The sequence below is a fragment of the Arabidopsis lyrata genome (genome assembly GCF_000004255.2).
Source record: "Arabidopsis lyrata subsp. lyrata unplaced genomic scaffold ARALYscaffold_1, whole genome shotgun sequence".
Taxonomy (NCBI): Eukaryota; Viridiplantae; Streptophyta; class Magnoliopsida; order Brassicales; family Brassicaceae; genus Arabidopsis; species Arabidopsis lyrata.
In genome coordinates, this window is record NW_003302555.1 from 1371169 (window position 1) to 1393020 (window position 21852).

The window sequence follows — 21852 nt, forward strand, 5'->3', positions numbered from 1 at the left end:
ACCCACGCCCAACTACCTTTAGACGTCCTAAATACCACTAGACTACAAGACACTTTAATAATTTTGATGCCCTTTAAAATACATATAAGATTTGCTGCCTAAAACATCTGCTTGCTGGGCTTTAGGTCTGGGCCGGCCCTGTGTCTAGATACACATTTCGTTGTATGTGTTTATAGGTGAGTTTTTAATCAATAAATATAGAAGATGTACCGTATGCTTTATTTTGTATTGGCATGAGAATAATAATTATATACAAGAGGGCTGCGCTTTTATTGTGGGACGAATAATTGAATCATGTGGATGTGATATGAATAATTGGAAGGTTCCGGCGAAGAATCTTACGGGAAAAAAATAATCAAAATGAATATATACATAGTTAATATATAATTATATTTAGAAGTCAAAAAGCACAATATAATTATATTAATAATAATGTACATCTCTATTGATACACTCTCATATGAGATATGTCTGCGACCTCGCCACCCAAAAGAATAGTATCTATTTTGCAACTACATTACAATTACAGATTTTTACTATATATAATATATGTGATACTGGAAGAGTAGAATGGGTAGTTTTTTTAAGTAATACATATAGTTTTTAAGACCATATGGTACATATATTTAGTTAGATACCATTTCTATTAATCGGTTCATCACCACTTGGTTGCTTCAAATATGTTTCATAGTTCACTTGTAATTTTCAAATATTTCCTTCACTTGTAATCTTAAAATGTTACCCCTTAAGGGAAGAAAATGAATAAAGACGGATTTAAAAAGTATATATATATATATATATATATATATATATATTGTAACTCTAAAATAAAATTAAGACGTTCAATAGTCAAATGCATATATAAAACCTACGAAATAAATCATAAGAAAGATTCAATAACAGTAATAAAGTAACAGCAGTGATTAGTCTTTTTTTTTTTTTTTCTGTTCAAAGCAGTGATTAGTCTAAAAAAACTAAAACTCGAGCAGGATGACCTAATCAAAGGGCTTAGATTCATCCACGTGTCAAAAACCCATTTAACCAAAGATCTCTTAAATACGACATACACATGCAGCTACCTCCTAGACAGAGATATAATACAGACTCATATCACTTTGTATTATTTGAGTGTTTTTATAAAACCATTTTTCCATCTTCCTCATCACCTTCCCAAAGAAGAAGAAGAGAAGAGAGGTTAATAATGATAGGCAGTGTCGAGCTGAATCTGAAGGAGACTGAGCTGTGTCTTGGTCTTCCCGGTGGAGATACGGTGGCTCCGGTAACCGGAAACAAAAGAGGGTTCTCAGAGACGGTTGATCTGAAGCTGAATCTTAACAATGAGCCTGAAAACAAGGAAGGGTCTACGACTCATGACGTCGTGACTTTTGATTCCAAGGAGAAGAGTTCTTGTCCCAAAGATCCAGCCAAGCCTCCTTCCAAGTAATTTTACTATTTTGTCCTTTATGATTTATTATCCAATTTTCCCTTAATTTTGACATCTTTATAAGAAAGATAAGCTTGATGGTCAGTTTGTTCCTCCAAGCGATATCTGTCAAGTTTTCAGCTGGAAACTCTAACAAACTTGAAAAAGGTGACTTCACAAAAAAAAAATTAAAAAATAAAAAATTCCACTAAAGATATGTCTATGGTGTTTTTCTCTTCTTAAATCGTCCAAAATCTAGATATTTTTTATTATGTTTATATTAATTAACCCAGATATAGTCTCATGCAAATAAAATTTATGTGAACATCACGTCAAAGCTAACTATATTTTATATCTTGTATAACGTAACCGTTTTTCCATTTTTCAATAAAATATAGGGCACAGGTTGTGGGATGGCCACCGGTGAGATCATACCGGAAGAACGTGATGGTTTCATGCCAAAAATCAAGTGGTGGCCCGGAGGCGGCGGCGTTTGTGAAGGTATCGATGGACGGAGCACCGTACTTGAGGAAAGTAGATTTGAGGATGTATAAAAGCTACGACGAGCTCTCTAATGCTTTGTCCAACATGTTCAGCTCTTTTACCATGGGTACGTTTTCATGTTTTATATATAAATATATGTAGATAATTCCATCCATGCATCTTTAATTATTAATTAGTTGTTACTATATAAAGAAACAAAATAAAAGAGGTTTAGTTAATTCTAATTTTCATGATGATAGATCAATCCCAAATAATTACCGCTATTGATCGTATACAGAAATTTCACATGATATTAGCCCGTTTATAATAGTTTATAAACTGTGAAACCTACGTATGTACTGAAAAAAAATATCTTTAATTAGCTTGAGAATATTTCATATGTTGCACCATCCACAGAGTTTTATTTAGGATATCAAGTTCTTACCACTAAGATATTTTTAGGAAAACATGGAGGAGAAGAAGGAATGATAGACTTCATGAATGAGAGGAAATTGATGGATTTAGTGAATAGTTGGGACTATGTTCCCTCTTATGAAGACAAAGACGGTGATTGGATGCTCGTCGGCGACGTTCCTTGGCCGTACGTCTTCTTCTTCTTCGTTATTAATTAATTACCATTTCATAATTATATAGCTCTATTTATTCATTTGATTTATACTACTATAATTAGTAACCACATAGTTTTAACTTGTTATTTATTAGAATGTTCGTTGATACATGCAAGCGTTTACGTCTCATGAAGGGATCTGATGCCATTGGGCTCGGTAAGTATTTTCTACCAATGCATATTATATTCACATTGATTAAATAGTTTACAAAGAGCTTAAAATTAAAGTTAAGTATAAATAATGCAAACCTCAACCGCATAATTTGGTCACCCAAATAATTTAATATGCTGTGTCTAGATCGTTTAAGATGATGTCTAATCAAACGCTTAAATCTTTTATTATTCTACGCACAATTATACTTATACCGTAAAGAACAAATTTCGGAAGAGAACTTATCTCTTAGATCTTTTTAAAACATTGATGTACATAATATTTGATTTTCTTTTGTCAAATGCAAAAAAGAAAGATAAAAAAATAAATGAATAAATTATGTACTCTTTTAACAGAATAAATACCGTGGTAATATTTTTTTTGTTTTTTTGATCAATACCGTGATAAATTTTCTTTGCTTATTAATTTTAAAAATATCGCAGCACCGAGGGCGATGGAGAAGTGCAAGAGCAGAGCTTGAAGTCAAAAAGGATAAGTGGTAATGATTATATATTTGATTAACACATTGATTGGTGTTAATTGTTTTTTTTTTCTTACGATGAAATACATTGTTCAGTTTCTTTTGATTGTCTGTGTTTTGATCTGGATTTGGTATGTAGATATAGTTTGTATGCTATTATGTGTAATGAACTTAAGTTAAATATTTGAGACATTTGTAACGGAAAATGTGTAATAATTTGAACATCTTATGTTTATTTATCTTTTTTTTTTTTTTTTTTTTGTTGCTAAAAATGTGTATATTCATATAAGGAATATGTGAATTTCATTCCACCATGGAAAATTTATCCTCACATAATTACAATCTCTTAGTGGTCAGTTATTTTCTGAAGGCAAAACAGTATTCTTTTGGTTCGTTCATGTCTTGAAACTAATTAAAGATCATAGCGATCAAGTATTTGACGATAAAATAAACTTTCCCCAAGCATAATTTCGAAGTCGGTATAATTAGAATGACAATATACATATGTATATCAGATCGAATATAATTACAAAAAAAAGGAAAAGATTCACTTTGTTGGTATATTGATTAATTTGTTGGTACTTAAAGTGATAATTGGCTTTGGTTGAAGGAAATAAAATAGAGAAAAAAAAGGACCCATAGGGAAGAGAGGGAGCAATGCCATGTGCATATTCATGGGTCTATTCATTTCATTACCTTTGTTTATCATTTCATTTCCCATTAAATTAATTAGGAATACTAACTTTTATACCAACAAAATTTATTAACAAGATTATCATAATTATACACAAATATGGAAAAAAAGAAAAACCACTAGAAAGTAGAAAATATGGAATTACGATGTATCATTTATCACTTTCAGAAATGAATTACACAAGTTTTTTACTGTAAAGAGATGTCACATGTATGATCTATGCCTTTTGGATTAATAAAATATAGGGCCTCTCTTAGCAGTTGTTAATTAATTTGATTTAACGTTAAAGATAAGTTTAAGAATAAAAAAAATGAAAACTGATAAATGGGGAAGCACATGGAGAAGATGTTGAATCCCAAACGAACAAATCGAAGTTTTATGAAAGTATCGTTTCAACGTACATGCATGCATATATATAGAGCATATGTCTACAAATGTATGTGTAAACGCAAACATTGTACAATTAGTTACGTTGAAATGTTTTAAATTTCAGTATCTTAATATTTGTCTTCATTTCTTGGATCAGGCAGAAGCATGTTCGATGTTTGATGGGGTCAATAATTAATTTGACAAGTTGATGCTCTAGAGGATTCTTCACCAAACTAAAATTATCGCATAATACACATTATTTAAGAATAGATGGAGCAACATATAAAACTATAAACAATATTTAATAGTTTAAACTATAAACGGGTTACTGACTCGACCCATCGGAACACATCGGTCGATTTCTTAGGGCTTAATACCAGAGGCGGAGCTAGAAAATTTTGTTATAGCGGTCAATTTTTTTTAATAAAAATAATATATTGTATAAAATTTATTATTAGTTTTGTCTGTAAATAATCTTCACTTAAGAAAAAAAAATCTGAAAATTAACCAAATTAATATTTACAATTTTTTTGTTATGGTCCACAAAGATTAACAAAAACAAAAAAAATTGTGGGGTTTTTTATAAATAATTATAATATTAGATTATTAGTTGAACTTTATTTTAAATAAGTCAAGGATTTTTAATTTTATTACATTAGAATTTGGTTTAAAATTCTAATGAACCAAACTTATTTGGCTGTTTTGTTGTTTTAATGACAATTTTTTTTATCCCATATAGTTAAATTAGTTTGATATAGGGGTCAAAAACTATAATGCATTAGGGTCATTATAATTACTCTTAATAAAATGTAGTAGAATTGTCAAAATTCATAGGGGTCAACTGACCCTCCCTAATTACACACGCTTCCGCCCATGCTTAATACACAGAATGGGCGTGGCTTTAGTAAGCATAGTTGTTATAATCATGAAGAAGCATATGCAATAATTTATAGGAGAAGTTCCATGGACCCTCTCCCTCCACAAAACGATGTGGAATCTGCATCCCTTCTTTTAAGTAACGCCAACTTATTTAGTTTCCTTTTTTCTTTTTTCATGGGTCGGTCCAAGTATTACAATATATGTCACTCGGCCCAACTCCGTAAATTTGAATCAAATTTCGACTTTTTTTTGAGATTTTAAGCGATTCTGTTTTTTTCTTTTTTTCTTTTTTTGGGTGTCCGAGTCTGTGGAGCTCTGTTTGATGTTCTGATTATTTTTATAAACGGTTCAATGGTTGGAGGTGGCTTTTCTCTTACGAAATTTTCTTATTATTCATGTGATCAGATGGAAATTTTCAACACCAAACATGAAGGAATGCGATATATCAGTTAGTTGCCTGACAATTTACTAGTGAAGATTTTTGTCCGGTAAAAGAGGTAGTGGCTACAAGTGTTTTGTCAAAACAATGGCGTTGTGTTGGAAGCTGGGTTTAAAGCTTGAGCTCTGATTGAGTTTGCTCTCAGGGACAATGACCATGTTCCAAGGTTCATAAAACCAGATTGGTGGAGATATTGAGTTTTGCTAGAAAAATTGTTGGTTATATCAAGGTTCATAAAACAACCAGAAGAGAACAGTTTTGGGAGAGAATACATGCAAAATCAGAGAGTAAAACCTATATAGGACTTGCAAAGACATGCAAAATCAGAGAGTAAATTAGACTGAACATAACATTGACAGGGGATTGATGGAGAACAAATTAGATAGAATGTGAAACTCAAAGCAGAAGCAACTTGTATGATAAAAATGTGAAGACACTGCAAAGCAAAACATTTCTCTCAACTTAATGTACATTTTACCTACTACTCTCTGGTTGGTGTTCATGGTTTAGTCACAGACACTGATTTTAGCTTTCATTGGTGTTAAGGAATACCACCAACGAACCGGTAGCATCAATCCTCTTCTTAAACCGATTTTTTCTTTCAAACATATTTTGTCATGAACAATGATGCTTAATGAGACACAAAGAAACAATGACAATTTACAACACAACAAAACCCTAAATCCCCAAATTCCATTATCAAATCAGAAGCAAATGTGTTGATCAGATTCCACTGTAATCACCACGAGCGCCGTCGGTAGAGAGCATCGGTCCATAAGGTGATTCCAGATCGTCACTCACAAGATCATCCGTTCCTCTTAACGCAGCGTGTAAGATCAAAACCAGAACACCAAATCCAACGGTGGTGAGAGCTCTAAGCCAGACTCCGGTGGTAACTAGCGACCCAATCGAAAGACCGATGAGAAGCACAGCCACGATGCCGTCGTCAATAGTGAATCCGAAGATCGTGAGCGGCTCCTCGCGAGCGAAATAGAGGAAGAACCAAGCTAAGCCAACGGCGATAAACGCCAGGATGGCGATGGGACGTGTGATTAGAGTTAGACCTAGGAGTATTGAGAGAATGATACTGTAGTTGATGCGGAAGTGAGTCAGGTTCTGAGTTACGCGAGTTGTTGCATCGGCGACGGAGGAAGGAACGCTGAAGGCGGAAAGATCGAGGAAATCGCCCCATGGACGAGCCGCGCCTGTAATCGATTGAGCTGTTTCCTTGATTCCGGTGATTACTTGATTTGCCATTGCGATTGGATCTCTCCTGGATTTCAGAAACCCTAGAAATTCTCAGGAACAAGAAGACCCTTTGTTAAAGAAAGAAGGAATACAAGTCAACACTGGCTTAGAGAGAGTTATAACTGAGAAAGGCCCAAATCCATATACTTAAAGCCCATTTAGCTATAACCTATAGTTTTATCTTTTATTCGCAACAGTTGAATCCATTTTTTAGTTAGTCAGGTTTGCAGTGTATACGATTTCTATTATTTGTTGTGTGATTTTAGAAGTATGAACTATGTTTTTCTTACTTAAACAAAAGGGTTGTCTTCAGAGCAACCTGTCCTATAACAAGGAAAACAACATTCTCAAAATTTCTATATAAGATGACTACATGCAAGTTCTGGGTGCGACTTCATTTCAATTTATCAAATCAAAAGAAATTAAACCATAACAAAACTCCAAAGTGCTTTGATTTAAGATCCTCTTGTAACATGATAATGAAAACGCAAGAGCTAGAGTTGAGAAAACATCCAAAAGTAATGTCATTATAAAGCTTCAAAAACACAAGAGATCCACATACTTAGATCCACATATAACGAACAAGATAACCCATTCCCAAATAGAAGCTTTTCACTTGAGGGGAATGAATCTGGAAGAGTGGGTAGCACCAACACCAGGCCTACCGTGCTTGACCGGCTTGTATGAGATAGAGAACTCAGCCAGGTAGTGACCAATCATCTCAGGCTTGATCTCGACTTGGTTGAAAGTCTTACCATTGTAAACTCCAATGATGCTTCCAATCATCTCAGGGACAATGACCATGTTCCTCAAGTGGGTTCTCACAGGCTCTGGCTTCTCACCTTGTGGTGCCTCCCTTTTCTGATAATCAACCAAATCGCAAGTTTGATATCAGACACTTCGTCAGAAACACAGAATGTAACACTCATAAGTTGAGAGATCAGGCTATTGTGCATAAATGATTCAGTAATTGATAAAGAAACTATTCACACTCAAACTCAGCATAAACATACGCAAGGCAATCCAGACAGAGGCTAATACAACAACAAGGTTATGAATCTTCCAGAATCTAAAATAAATCAATGTATGAAACAAGACAACGAATCTACCAATCACTTAAAACAATCCACATTTAGTTCATCAAAACCAAATCTTAAACAAACTTAGATAACACAAACATAAGAGACTTCCACTAAAATGGCTACAAAACCAGATTCAGGACAACAAAACCAAGTATTCAACCACGTGAACTTCTTAATCAGACTATTAGACTAGAGTATGATAACAAATAGGGAAATGAAATGATTACCGCTTTCCTCAGCTTCTTAATCAGAGCCATTGGCTTCCTCGTCAAACCTCTAGAGAACCTATGAACATTTTCAAACCAGTCAAAATGAAGTCAAACATCAATCGCAGAATCTAAAATGAGACTCGTCTAGGGTTTAACATACCTTCTGCGAATACGAGAAGAGAAGAGCTTGACAAGATCATCAGTAGACATGTCAAGAAGAGCATCGAGATCTACTCCTCTGAAGGCAAACTTCTTAAACGTCCTCTTCTTTGGCACTCCAGCTGCAGCAACCTCTGGTTCAACATCCGCCTACAGATTCACCATTTCTAGTTTAGCAATCGGAAAATGTAAATCAGAGAACAAGATTCAGAGGTTATTGAGACTGAAGAACTCACCATGATTGGATCTCAGGAAAAGGATAAAACCCTAAAACGGCTTAAGCTTGATAACTGTTGGCTGCTGAGGTCTTTGCAAGAGAAAAATAGAAGAATTTCGTTCGACTAAAATTATATATAGCGGCTACTTGGGAACCCTAAAATTAGAGTTCTTATTTTGCTATTAGGGTCTGTATATGTTCTTTGTTTCCAAATTCACCCTGCAATCTTTTGAATAAAATATTAAACCCTATGTAATACAAACAAAGTACTTGATTAAGGACCTTTTGATTAATGCTTTTCACTCAGAATCATAACATTATAATGTTTAAAAAAATTAAGAGATACGAGTAAAACATTAGACTGAGAAAAAAGAAAAAAAATATTTTCAACAAAATTGAGTTATTAACTTTTGATAATAAATATGTGTTTTTTAGAAAATATGACTTGAATTTGTTAGATTGGAGTTCTAGACGATAGAATCATATTGTAATATTATTTATCAAAATAGTTTTGGGTTGATTTGTGTGACTATGTGTCTCACAATTCGACTAGCTATATATCACTCACAATGAAAACTCAAAAAAAAAAAAAAACATTTTATATCATTTTATTAACTTATTTAGGCTAGTAGAAAAATACGACAAAGGACCTGACGGAAAACAAATAACAAATTCAGGAAGATAAGAATTTCAAGGGTCAAGTTCACAATATCATCAATTTTTTGGTTGGGCCTTTTCAATTCTCCTGACGGCATCGCTAAGTTCCTTCTGGACCTTGGGCCTCGATGGGACTAAAACGACATCATTCCAAACAGAACCGGGCTTGGATAATTGGCTCGGATCCGGGTAAAGCTCGTAAATGGATTCTGCATCCGGGTTAAGACTGCTGACCCGTTTTAGACATTCAAAATCCTCTGGATCCACCAGAAGCTTACTATTTCCGTCTTTCCACGCTATGAGCTGCTCCACCAACCAATTAAAAAAAAACACGTGTCAGTTTCTATCCGCAGCGTTATATATTAGATATTGACTTATGTACCCTTGGAGGACCACCAACAGCATTGGTGCAATAAAGCCTAGCGTTATCAACAAGCTCACAATACTTTGGGAATGCATTAGCGAATCTCTTGTGTGAATTCAATTGTGGTTTCACTCTCACTGCTCTCTTCACAATTAGAGCTCTCCTGTAATGGTTTTTTTTTTAAAACAAAATTTTGATTACAATTAGCATGATAACATCATCTAACAACGACTAATTAAAATTTTCGAAAATGTGATGAATTTTTTACCTTATGCCTCTTGCTACAGCGAGATAAGCGTCACAAACCACACCGACCAGCTCGATTCTGTAAGGTTTGAAGATTTTTTGTTTCCCGTTTTCTTTCGTTTCTTCTTCTTCTTCCCAATATTTTTCGGTTATTGTCCCATCTTCGGACACCTTGTAGCCTACGCCCATTCGATATTTTTGTTTGTGGACGTTTCTTGCCATTTCGATCATTTGTTCAACGAATGGCTCCCATGATAATGTCCCATCCATTATCACATCACGTCCATCATTCAATGCTGTTACTAGTAGGGACGATGCAGCATCGGTTGATGATTGATGGACCTAAATATATAAGGAAATAAGGCAGATAATTTAGAATATATATACACAATCGAGGACGTCTATAACTAAGAATCACATACCAATTCAGCAGTTTGAAGCATATCATCGTGATGACCTCTAGAGCTAAGAGCTCTATAAATAACATCCGTCTCCTTAAACGCATCCGCCTCTATCACCACCGCGTCTGCCTCTGCCTCCGACCAAAATGACCTACAAAATATTATTTTTGGTTATTTAAATTGGTTTGGAAACCATATATAACAGAAAATGCAAGCAAAAATAAGTTTTTTTTTTTACTCTTGGAAGATATCTTTGAGGACGGTGCTTTTTCCGGCACCCATTCCTCCGCCCATAAGGAGGAGGACGGGACTTCGTTTGCTGTGAGCCACCGGAGACATTACTTCCGTACAATGCGGCTCACCGCTTCCGCTGCCGATGGTTCTCATCTCTTTTACTAATGTCGAAATTACCCTTGTCACCTTCAAGTCTTTTGTCACTCTCTCAAACCGCTGTTTCCTACATTATTAACAAAGCCATATATTTTATTATTAAAACAAAAATCATTCGAGTTTACGACTTCCTTGAAATTGTCAACTTAATTAGTTCTACAATGTTTGTTACTAATTGTTATTGAATATTGATTATAATATATTAACAAGTTATAATTAGTTGGATTAATCATTACAACAGCAATGAAACTGTACGTAAAACTAAAAAGCAATGACGATTACGGATTACGCAATTTATATATTTAAATATATGCATAAATAAATTCGTGGATATTAAATATATAATTGATAATGTTACCAAAAAAATATATATATAATTGATAAATGTGATCATATAAAATTATATGGAACAATCATTCACCTTGTCGCTGCCATCACGAAATCTTTGAGTTTTGGTACTTTCTGATCCGATTCATCGCTTAAAGCCTGTCATTTTTGTGCATATATAGGATAATATTTATTATTGGAGATCGGATATGGTTATAGTAAATTGGCAACTCCACCTAGCAGACTACCAAATAAAAATACAACCATAGAAGAAAGTATGCAAAATATATTGAATTTCATTATGAACTAAAAGTAGTACCTGAGAGATGAGGCTGGAAGATTGGGTCCAATTGAAAGCAAAATAAGTGAGAATGCATCTCTCAAATTCTTCAAGGAGATGAACATAGAGAGAATCAGCCTCAGCTTCATTCGCCAAATACTCATACACATTCTCATCGTATCCCTTTGTTTTCAACAAATATCCATTTGCTAATTTGCAGAGTTGTGGGTATTCATTTGGATCCTCGAATCCTAGCTGCCTTGCTGCATTTTAACATATATACTTACACAAAATTGTTCCCCAAAAAAAATGCTTAGATAAAATAATGAAGTTTTACAAAGGGCTCACTTTTTTGTTTGTGGAAAAAGGTCTTTCTAGCATTTATGGATAAGAGTGGTACATGTATATAGTCCATTTTATAAAATCTCTTATCATCAAACATTAATGCTTACATACAATAAATTTTTTCCTTTTTATTTTTTGGATATGCTTTTCCGTAATGGGGTGGGGGGCGAAGAGTCCACGAAATAGTATACAATAATTATTTTTTTCGGGTCAGCGTGATATACTAAATCTATTTTCTATTATTATAATCCTTTGGTCGATCTTGATTATTTTGTTTACTTGAAATTATACCAATCTTTTTGTTTGTTAATTAAATATAGCCAAGTTCATTCTTGAAATGGATCGGAGATCGGAAGATGTAAGTATACTTACCAACATAGTGGGAGAATCTCTCGAGGTTTGATCGTCGACCTGAATCTTTCCTCTCAATCAAAGGGGAGATTTTCACATCTTTATACCCCATGGAAGCACCTTGATCAAGTTTCCGGCGTCGAAGGAATGATTCTCCGGCGAAAGCAGCTGCTGCGGCGGCGGCAAGACCACCAAGAGAAGCTAGGAGGAGATGGGTGAGATCAACTGATTTACAACCACCATTAGAGACATCTCTTGTTCCTTCTATAGCAAACAAATCAATAAGAGAGAGAAATAAAAAGAAGAATATTATTTATTATTTCAAATACGTTTGTTCTTTGTTTAGTGTGGTATAAAGAAGAGAGATGCAGAGAGGAAGAGCATTACCTCCTCAGGGTTTCACCATTCTTTGGTTTGAAACGTCTTTTTGGGAAGAAGATTGAGACTGTGAGGGAAACCACTAACTCAACACAACATTGATTTCTACTTTTGATTTTTCTCTTCTCATCTAATGTGTTTGACTTTTTTCTTGAAGAATTACTCTTACAAATGCATCTAGTGGGTTTTATTTAATGTTATAATATAGTACTAGCTAACAGTATATATTACTATTAGATGAAATTGATATCATCCGTCACGTAGTTATTAATGATGACTGACTTATTGCGGATGGTATGGTTTTTGGGCAAAATTGATACTAGTATACTACTCCTTTTATTTCAAAATATAAGGCGTTTTGGAGAAATTTGTTTGTTTTAAAATATAAATCGTTTTCAAGTTTCTATACAAATTATATATAACTTTAATATTTTATGATTATTTTTATTATGCTGTTTTTTTTTATGATTGGCTGAACTTTTAAAAAATAGATTTTCTTAATCGACGTGTTTTTAGCTACAACGCCTTATATTTTAAAACGGAAGGAATAGTTGCTAAGTATAATTATATTTTGAACTAGAATATTTTGAAATTTGATTTAGGCCATGAATGTTTGCATGTTTTTAAATGGTTTTTGGATTATAGTTTTTGGTTTATGGATTTTGGATTTTGGTTTATGGGTTTTAGATTTTGTATTAGAAAAAAAAATAAAAATTGAAAAATGGAAAAAAAAAGTCAAATCACGTTAAAAGTGAAAACCCCACAAAACATAGATTTTAGATTTTCTTTCAAAATTGACAAAAACTATCAAAATCTAGATTCCCTATTTTTTAGAAAATCTATTTTCTTCATAATTTTGATTGGCTATAAAGTAGATTTTTGTAAAAACTAAAACTAAAAACAAATTTAAAATCTACAACCATTCAAGGCCTTAGTATATAACTTGAAAGATGTATAATTGTATAAGCAACATGTGTTTATATTAACATTAAATTTGCCAATAATTACGGATCAAGATTTTAAACGTAGAGGAAATGTCTCTTGATTTCATTGTTTATCTATGCATATCATCGCCGTCTATAGATTAGTAACATAAACTAACAAAATAATATCAAAAGTGTCAATCAACAAACATATCTCAACTAATACAAAACTTAATTATCTATCCCACCATAACCTGCGTCATTTTTATTAGGGGCTTTTGCAAAAATACCACTTTTTCAATGCCACTTTTCAAAAATACCCCTTTTTAAAAACTTTATAAAAAATGCTCTTAAAAATATAAGATTTACCCAAATATGTATGTAATATTATTAAAACATATACAAATTACATTTCTATGTATCTAAAATCTTATAAATACTTTATAAATACCTTATAAATGCATTTTAAATACCTTTTAAAACCTTTAAAATATCTTGTAAAACCTTTGAAAAACCTTAAAAATCCTTAAAAATAACTTATAAAACCTTTAAAAACACCTTATAAAACCTTATAAATACTTGGATCGAGTCTTCAAGTAGTAGTTACAATCCATAAGTACCTTATACACCTAATAAAACTTTATAAAAATTTCAGATTTAAAAAGGGGCATTTTTGAAAATGGACATCTAAAAGGGGCATTTTTGAAAATGGGCACACCAAAAGAGATATTTTTAACAATTTCCCTTTTTATTATTCTATTCAATTTTATCGTTACTTTTTCATTTATATGACTTTACTTTGAACCAAAGGTCATTTGTCGTGTAACTCGTGTAGCTCTGATTTGATAAAAGCTAATAAATATAACTATTGTTTTTTTTTTTGGTTTTGGTTTATCTACTTTCATAGCAAAAAATTCACTACAGGATGCTATATTTGTTCCTTTTGTCGATGATTTTCAAGAATCGATTTAGTATATTAGCAAAATTTATGCTTAATTTTAAGATAACTAGATTATTATATTCACTCATTACATCATTATTCAGATAAAAAATATATTTCATCGGCTCCTTGTTAAATCCATCAAACATACCACTAAAATAAAAGATAACTAGGATCGGACCCGCGGTCCACCGCGGGAGAATATTAGTTTACATATGTTGCGTTTAATATTGTGTGTGTTTTTTAGTAGAACGAATCGTGTAGTATACTTAAAAATATGAGAAATTGTTAAAAATGCCCCTTTTTCAATACCCCTTTTCAAAAATGCCCCTTTTGAGAGTCCATTTTTAAGTTTACCCTCTTTTAATTTTTAGTGACCATTTTACCTTTATTTGAAACAAAATTAGGTCCACAAAATACAAAATATTTTTTGGCGGGAAAAGTGATCCCGCAATTTTCCCGCCAAAACACTTGTAAAAACCTTTAAAATACCTTGTAAAATTTTCCCGTAAAAATTTTTCCCGCCAAAATTTTTTTTTTGCGGGAAAAGTGATTCCGCAATTTTTTTGGCGGGAAAAATTTACAAGGTATTTTAAAGGTTTTACGGAGTATTTACAAGTGTTTTGTAAGGTTTTACAATATATTTTAAAAGGTTTTACAAGGTACTTATAAGGTTTTATAAGGTATTTCATGATTCACAAAATTTAATAAATACTTATCATCTTGTTGAATAATTCTAAAATCATATTCAAGAAATCTTTATAAATTGAAAATTAAACTTCTTTGGTAAGCTGTAGGTATGAAAATATCATAATTTCGATTTAATCTAATTAAATTAAAATTAGTTACATGGATTTCATATCTATTAATTTACACGACCAAAATAAAAATATCTATTTAATTTACACAACCAAAATAAAAATATCAATTTAATTTATAAAACAGATGGGTTATTTATGATAAATTTTCTAGAAATCTTTAGAATCAAGTAAAATATCTTTCAATTAATGATAATTGGCTAAAATAAGCGAAATTAATGACAAAAACGTTGATTGTTATAGAATTAGTCCAAAAAATATATGAACAAATTTATTATACGTAATTAATGTATAATATTGTTTGGAATATGCTTTTATTATTAGTTACCATAAGTACAATCAGATTTTATTTGATTTCCATAAATATTTGATTTTATTTTGATTTTTCATTATTAATTCGAATTTATATTCCAAAAAAATTTCAAACATCCGATTTCAGAATTTCGGATCAATTTTCTGATTTTAGTCTGACCCATTTTCATTTGTACTTTTTTCTTTTAATAGTATAAAGATTTTTAAAAGAATGATTAAATTTAGTACGACGACCCAATAACCTGTCTCCACTAACCGTCTCAAGTACTGTCGAGTGTCGAAGCCCTTTGGGCACTTGCAAAGCCCAACAATTGCTCACCCCACTAGCCGTTATTACGTCAACGAATTTTTTCAACGTTCGAAAAACAATATTTCCTTTTTTCAGGGGTATTTAGGAAATTTCGTCTCTCTCAGCCGAGTTTTCCTTTTTTCCGAGGGGTATTTACGTAATTTTGATTCTCTCACGGCAAAGTTTTCCTTTTTTCTTTCTCCCGTAACAAAGCTTTCCCTTTTTTTAGGTTTCCATTCGAAGTTCACAATATTGTTTATAAATATAATTCGAGAGTCAGAGATTCATTCGATAGCACTTTCCTCTCTTTTCTCATATCAGAAAAACGTTCTTTGTTCTCTCTTCTCTTTCTTCTACCCAGATCAGTCGTGAATTTTATTCTACTCTTTCATTAAGTTTACTTTGTTTGATTCATGAAACAAAACAAATAATCGATTTTCGCTTTTTGGGGATGACGAATTGACGATCAGAAGCAAAAGTACAGGTTTTCGTAAAGAGATCAAACCAACTTGCACCGACTTCAACACTCTGTTCGATCAAAAGGTATTTTGCTTCCTTATCTGTTTCTGTATTTTTTTTCTATATCTCGTTGGATTTTTTGACCAAATAAAATCATCTATAAATACCTAATTCTTCTAGTCGATCGCAAAACAGAGACTTCTCAGGTTTCAAAGTGGTTTTCTTCTAATCAAATTTGAATTTTGGTCTTATATTAATTCCCTCTAATCCTAATCATATATTCCTCAAAGTTTTTGATTTTTGTTCGAGATTCCTAATCAATTCTTTCTTCTTTGTTACGTAGATGTTGTTGCAACTTCGGAGCTTTTCATCTATGGTCTCGTTGACGTGAGAGACACGGATTGCCCCACACAATTAGCAATCATTGAAACTCATTGGACACTACAAAGCCCAACAAAGAAAGAATTTCAGCCCAATACAAAGCTTGTAAATGCATCCCATTCGGCCAGGTCAATTTTCATCCCTATCTTGTTTATATTCTTGTTAATTACAAAAAAGGTTTTAAACTTTTGATTTTTTAAACCAAAATATAATAAACCGTTTAACATTTAAATTTCACTAAAACTCTTTTAATTTCATTAAAACTTAAAATAAATTTAACACTTCTTAAAATAATGTTTTAAAACTAAAATCATGTTAATTTCACTAATTTTTTTTTAAAATTAGTTTAAGTGTTAAATTTTAAACACGTCGGAAACTAACCGCGCCTAGGCATCCTGTCCTTAGTTGGTCCGTAAGCTTTGGTGTTCGAAGTTCGGCATGTTTTCACGTGATATAGATTTAACACTTAAACTCATTTTTAAAAATAATAGTGATTTTGACTAAAATTTAAAACAATTTAACACTTAAAACTTTATGAAAATAACGTTTTTCAAACTAAAACCATGTTAATTTCACTAAAAAAGTTTAGAAATTAGTTTAAGTGTTAAATTTAAAACACATCGAAAACTAACTGCGCCTAGGCATCCTGTCCTTAGTTGGTCCGTAAGCTTTGGTGTTCGAAGTTCGGCATGTTTTCACGTGATATAGATTTAACACTTAAACTCATTTTTTAAAAATAATAGTGATTTTGACTAAAATTTAAAACAATTTAACACTTAAACTTTAAGAAAATAACATTTTTTAAACTAAAACCATGTTAATTTCACTAAATTTTTCTAAAAATTAGTTTAAATGTTAAACTTTAAACACGTCGGAAACTAACCGCGCCTAGGCATCCTGACCTTAGCTGGTCCGTAAGCTTTGGTGTTCGAAGTTTGGCATATTTTCACGTTATATAGATTTAACACTTAAACTCATTTTTTAAAATAATAGTGATTTTGATTAAAATTTAAAACAAATTCAACACTTAAACATTAAGAAATAACATTTTAAAACTAAAACCATGTCAATTTCACTAAATTTTTTTAAAAATCAGTTCAAGTGTTAAATTTTAAACACGTCGGAAACTAACCGCGCCTAGGCATCCTGTCCTTAGTTGGTCCGTAAGCTTTGGTGTTCGAAGTTCGGCATGTTTTCACGTGATATAGATTTAACACTTAAACTCATTTTTAAAAATAATAGTGATTTTGACTAAAATTTAAAACAATTTAACACTTAAACTTTATGAAAATAACGTTTTTCAAACTAAAACCATGTTAATTTCACTAAAAAAATTTAGAAATTAGTTTAAGTGTTAAATTTAAAACACATCGAAAACTAACTGCGCCTAGGCATCCTGTCCTTAGTTGGTCCGTAAGCTTTGGTGTTCGAAGTTCGGCATGTTTTCACGTGATATAGATTTAACACTTAAACTCATTTTTTAAAAATAATAGTGATTTTGACTAAAATTTAAAACAATTTAACACTTAAACTTTAAGATAATAACGTTTTTTAAACTAAAACCATGTTAATTTCACTAAATTTTTCTAAAAATTAGTTTAAGTGTTAAATTTTAAACACGTCGGAAACTAACCGCGCCTAGGCATCCTGACCTTAGCTGGTCCGTAAGCTTTGGTGTTCGAAGTTTGGCATATTTTCACGTTATATAGATTTAACACTTAAACTCATTTTTTAAAATAATAGTGATTTTGATTAAAATTTAAAACAAATTCAACACTTAAACATTAAGAAATAACATTTTAAAACTAAAACCATGTCAATTTCACTAAATTTTTTTAAAAATCAGTTCAAGTGTTAAATTTTAAACACGTCGAAAACTAACCGCGCCTAGGCATCCTGTCCTTAGTTGGTCCGTAAGCGTTGGTGTTCGAAGTTCGGCATGTTTTCACGTGACATAGATTTAACACTTAAACTCATTTTTTAAAAATAATAGTGATTTTGAGTAAAATTTAAAACAAATTTAACATTTAAACTTTAAGAAAATAACGTTTTTTAAAACTAAAACTATGTTAATTTCACTAAATTTTTTTAAAAAATTAGTTAAGTGTTAAATTTTAAACACATCGGAAACTAACCGCGCCTAGGATTTAACACTTAAACTCAATTTTTTAAAACAATAGTGATTTTGATTAAAATTTAAAACAAATTTAATACTTAAAAAAAATAACATTTTTTAAACTAAAAACATGTTAATTTCACTAAAATTTTTATAAACTAGTTTAAGTGTTAAATTTTAAACAAGTTGGAAACTCACCGCGTCTAGGCATTCTGTCTTTAGTTGGTCCGTAAGTTTTGGTGTTTGAAGTTCGGCATGTTTTCACGTTATATAGATTTAACACTTAAACTCATTTTTAAAAAATAATAGTGATTTTGACTAAAAATAAAACAAATTCAACACTTAAATTTTAAGAAATAACATTTTAAAACTAAAACCATGTCAATTTCACTAAATTTTAAAAATTAGTTTAAGTGTTAAATTTTAAACACGTCATCAAATAGTAATCGCGCCTAGACATCATGTCCTTAGTTGGTCCGTAAGCTTTGGTGTTCGAAGTTTGACATGTTTTTACGTGATATAGATTTAACACTTAAAACTCATTTTTAAAAAGTAAAAGTGATTTTGACTAAAATTTAAAACAAATTTAACACTTCAACTTTATGAAAATAACGTTTTTCAAACTAAAACCATGTTAATTTCACTAAAAAAAATTAGAAATTAGTTTAAGTGTTAAATTTAAAACACATAGAAAACTAACTGCGCCTAGGCATCCTGTCCTTAGTTGGTCCGTAAGCTTTGGTGTTCGAAGTTCGGCGTGTTTTCACGTGATATAGATTTAACACTTAAACTCATTTTTAAAAAAATAATTGTGATTTTGACTAAAATTTTAAAACCATGTTAATTTCACTAATTTTTTTTTTTTTTTTTTTGACAGCAAAATAAATTCATCCATTTAAGCTAGGAACGGACGGTTTTCTACAGGAGAAAACCAGTCCGGAGTTGAGGAGCTTACATAACAAAGATAGAATCACGTGCCCTTGCCTTCTTAGCAAGACAGTCGGCACGGACATTGTTTAAACGTGGAATAAAATCTAAGGAAAAATGAGGGAAACCAAGTTTTAAAGCGTTGAAATCTTCTAACTTTTGTCCAATAGCTGGGTCAGCTCCTTGCAATCTGTCTCAAAGGCAACATTAAAAATAGATAATGATGTGAGGGATCTCAATGCCCAGAGAAGTGCTTCAAACTCTGTGTGAAGAGGAGATAAACACTGTCGAAAACACTTGAGCCCAAGATTAATAAGCTGAGAGTCTGAGATAAGAATCCATCCAATTCCACATAAGGAGTCTCCGTCTGTCCAAGAACCATCAACTTGGCAAGTCAAAAGATCTGAATCAGTGGATCGCGAACCTGGGTCTATGAGGGGCGGTTGAGAATCAATGAACGACTCTCTGGCTCTCGCGATGCGAAAAGATTCTGCTTCATCGCAGGCATGTTTCATCCAATAAATAAATCTCACTAAAAAAATTTAAAAATTAGTTTATGTTTTACATTTTAAACACGTCGGAAACTAATTTATAAAACTCGGGGAAGTGCAATTAAACTAATTTATAAAACTAAAACTCAAAAAAATTAGTTCAACATGTTTTCGACGTATTTAAATTTAGCACTTAGTTATGTTTTAAACGGTTTTCAAAAATAATGTTTTAATAAACTGTTTTGATTTTACCTAATTTTTTTGGTTTAAAAATATAACCAAGTATTAAATTTAAATGCGTCGAAAACTAACCGGACTTTTCATTTTGTCCTTTGGTCCGTAAGTCTTGAGGTGTCATAAGTTCAACATGTTTTCATGTAATCAAAATTTAACACTTAGTTATATTTTAAACGGTGTTAAAAAATAATGTTTTAACTAAATTGTTTTGATTTTTAACTGAATTTGTTTTTGAAATTTACAAAATGTTTTTTTTAAACATAACCAAGTGTTAAATTTAAATGCGTTGAAAACTATCCGAACTTAGCATCCCGTCATTTTGTCCGTAAGTCTTGAAGTGTAATAAGTTTAACATGTTTTCACAAATGAAATTTAACACTTAGTTATGTTTTAAACGGTTTTCAAAAATAATGTTTTAACTAAATTATTTTGATTTTTAACAAAAAAAAAAACATAACTAAGTGTTAAATTTAAATGCGTCGAAAATTAATCGGATTAGCATCCTGTATTTTGGTCCGTAAATTTTGAAGTTTCATAAGTTTAACATGTTTTCTCCTAATAAAAATTTAACATATGACTATAGTTAAAAAGCAGAAATGAACAACTTTAAATAAGTGAAATGGGACAAACTTCTATAACCACACTCAAAAAGTAATCATATTACGAAACTAAAAAACAATAGATACACCCTGCTAACAATACTAAGTTACAACAAACTTGATCATTACTAAACAAATGGATATCTTCAAATGATCATCATAATCACAGTAAGAGAGAAGCCAAAAAAAAAAAGACATGTAAACTTGTTTGTATTATTAGAAAAAGAACAAAACAAATAGTAATGGATTTTTATCAGCAATGATAAGAAAATGCTTGGACAAAATTGCTAATCAGCCAAATCATGATCGAGTAAACAAAAGACCTAAAGGCAATTGTTGTTTTTTATTTGTACTGGAATGAAGAAGGTTTGGATCAAATGTTGGAACGAGGAGCAAAGTACTTAGTATGACGACCTTGAGCAATGATCTTAGCAGTCTTCTTCTTCCTGAGCTCAACACTCACTACTGCTACAGCTTTTCCAACACGCAATGCCTTTGATTCGATCTCTATCTCTTCCTGTTTCCAATTATTCCAAACTATCATCAATTTTGGTTTCTCAGGAAAAGAAAAAAAGAAAGATTGAGAAGAAGTACATCGAGAAAAGCAGCATCAAGGTATGAAACATTGATCTCCACAGAAACTCCGGAATGTGAAACTCCGGCTGTGTAAATCACTGCTGATCCTATCAAATCCACCAGAGTCGCCGTTGCTCCTCCGTGTAAGAAATTCCCTGCGTTCTTTCCTCACCAACAACAACCAAATTATTAGGGCAAAAGAATCGAAATCAGGCTCTAGGGATTTGTTGTTACCAGGAGATGAGGAGGGATTTTCATGGAGCAGACGATACGACCAGGTTCGATGAGATCCACTTTTAGACCATTGGTTACGAATCGCTCGAGGAATCTGTGTGGCAATTTCGCCACTTTTGATTCCTTTGCCTTTTCGTCTTCATCTCCTTCAAGATACCTTTTCACCGATTCTAGATCCATTCTTTTCTTTTCTTTTTCTTTTTTCGTATTGAGTATAATAATAATGCGTTTTATAGTTTTCTTTTTTTTAATCCCAATTTTTCATATGCTCACATTTTTTTTTTTTTGTTTACTCATTCAATAGAGAAGTGAAAATTAGACAAGAAAAAACACACATTTTATACAATTA

The 21852-nt window shown here is 31.8% G+C and overlaps 5 protein-coding genes and 1 long non-coding RNA gene across 7 annotated transcripts; 2 read left to right on the forward strand and 4 right to left on the reverse strand.

Annotated features, from left to right (window-relative positions):
- Positions 1-954: 954 nt before the first annotated feature.
- LOC9328265 (auxin-responsive protein IAA17) lies at positions 955-3415 on the forward strand. The gene is made up of 5 exons (XM_002889453.2): positions 955-1440; positions 1822-2033; positions 2369-2507; positions 2630-2691; positions 3129-3415. The coding sequence occupies exons 1-5, from the start codon at positions 1070-1072 to the stop codon at positions 3164-3166; spliced, it is 822 nt and encodes a 273-aa protein (XP_002889499.2). The 5' UTR covers positions 955-1069; the 3' UTR covers positions 3167-3415.
- Positions 3416-5969: 2554 nt separating this feature from the next.
- On the reverse strand, positions 5970-6884 carry LOC9325564 (PRA1 family protein D). Its single transcript, XM_021011946.1, has one exon. It carries the CDS (start codon positions 6802-6804, stop codon positions 6271-6273), a length of 534 nt encoding a protein of 177 aa, XP_020867605.1. The 5' UTR covers positions 6805-6884; the 3' UTR covers positions 5970-6270.
- A 333-nt stretch (positions 6885-7217) lies between these two features.
- On the reverse strand, positions 7218-8616 carry LOC9328266 (40S ribosomal protein S15-1). Its single transcript, XM_002892158.2, has 4 exons — positions 8482-8616; positions 8247-8395; positions 8105-8162; positions 7218-7656 (listed from the first exon to the last, which is right to left on the reverse strand). Exons 1-4 carry the CDS (start codon positions 8482-8484, stop codon positions 7408-7410), a joined length of 459 nt encoding a protein of 152 aa, XP_002892204.1. The 5' UTR covers positions 8485-8616; the 3' UTR covers positions 7218-7407.
- Positions 8617-8998: 382 nt separating this feature from the next.
- LOC9328267 lies at positions 8999-12507 on the reverse strand. Of its 2 annotated transcripts, none has more exons than XM_021011947.1 (9): positions 12211-12507; positions 11845-12087; positions 11167-11390; positions 10942-11006; positions 10369-10587; positions 10152-10281; positions 9752-10071; positions 9502-9646; positions 8999-9422 (listed from the first exon to the last, which is right to left on the reverse strand). In XM_021011947.1, exons 2-9 carry the CDS (start codon positions 11933-11935, stop codon positions 9177-9179), a joined length of 1440 nt encoding a protein of 479 aa, XP_020867606.1. In that variant the 5' UTR covers positions 11936-12087; positions 12211-12507; the 3' UTR covers positions 8999-9176. The 2 variants fall into 2 exon arrangements, with proteins under 2 accessions (XP_020867606.1, XP_002892205.1); XM_002892159.2 differs by having other exon boundaries at positions 11845-12084; positions 12211-12356.
- Positions 12508-15418: 2911 nt separating this feature from the next.
- LOC110225193 lies at positions 15419-20091 on the forward strand. Its single transcript, XR_002329606.1, has 3 exons — positions 15419-16026; positions 16286-16451; positions 19317-20091. It is a non-coding gene; the product is annotated as an uncharacterized LOC110225193 (long non-coding RNA).
- A 727-nt stretch (positions 20092-20818) lies between these two features.
- On the reverse strand, positions 20819-21775 carry LOC9328268 (acyl-coenzyme A thioesterase 13). Its single transcript, XM_002892160.2, has 3 exons — positions 21504-21775; positions 21288-21431; positions 20819-21210 (listed from the first exon to the last, which is right to left on the reverse strand). The coding sequence occupies exons 1-3, from the start codon at positions 21681-21683 to the stop codon at positions 21067-21069; spliced, it is 468 nt and encodes a 155-aa protein (XP_002892206.1). The 5' UTR covers positions 21684-21775; the 3' UTR covers positions 20819-21066.
- Positions 21776-21852: the final 77 nt, after the last annotated feature.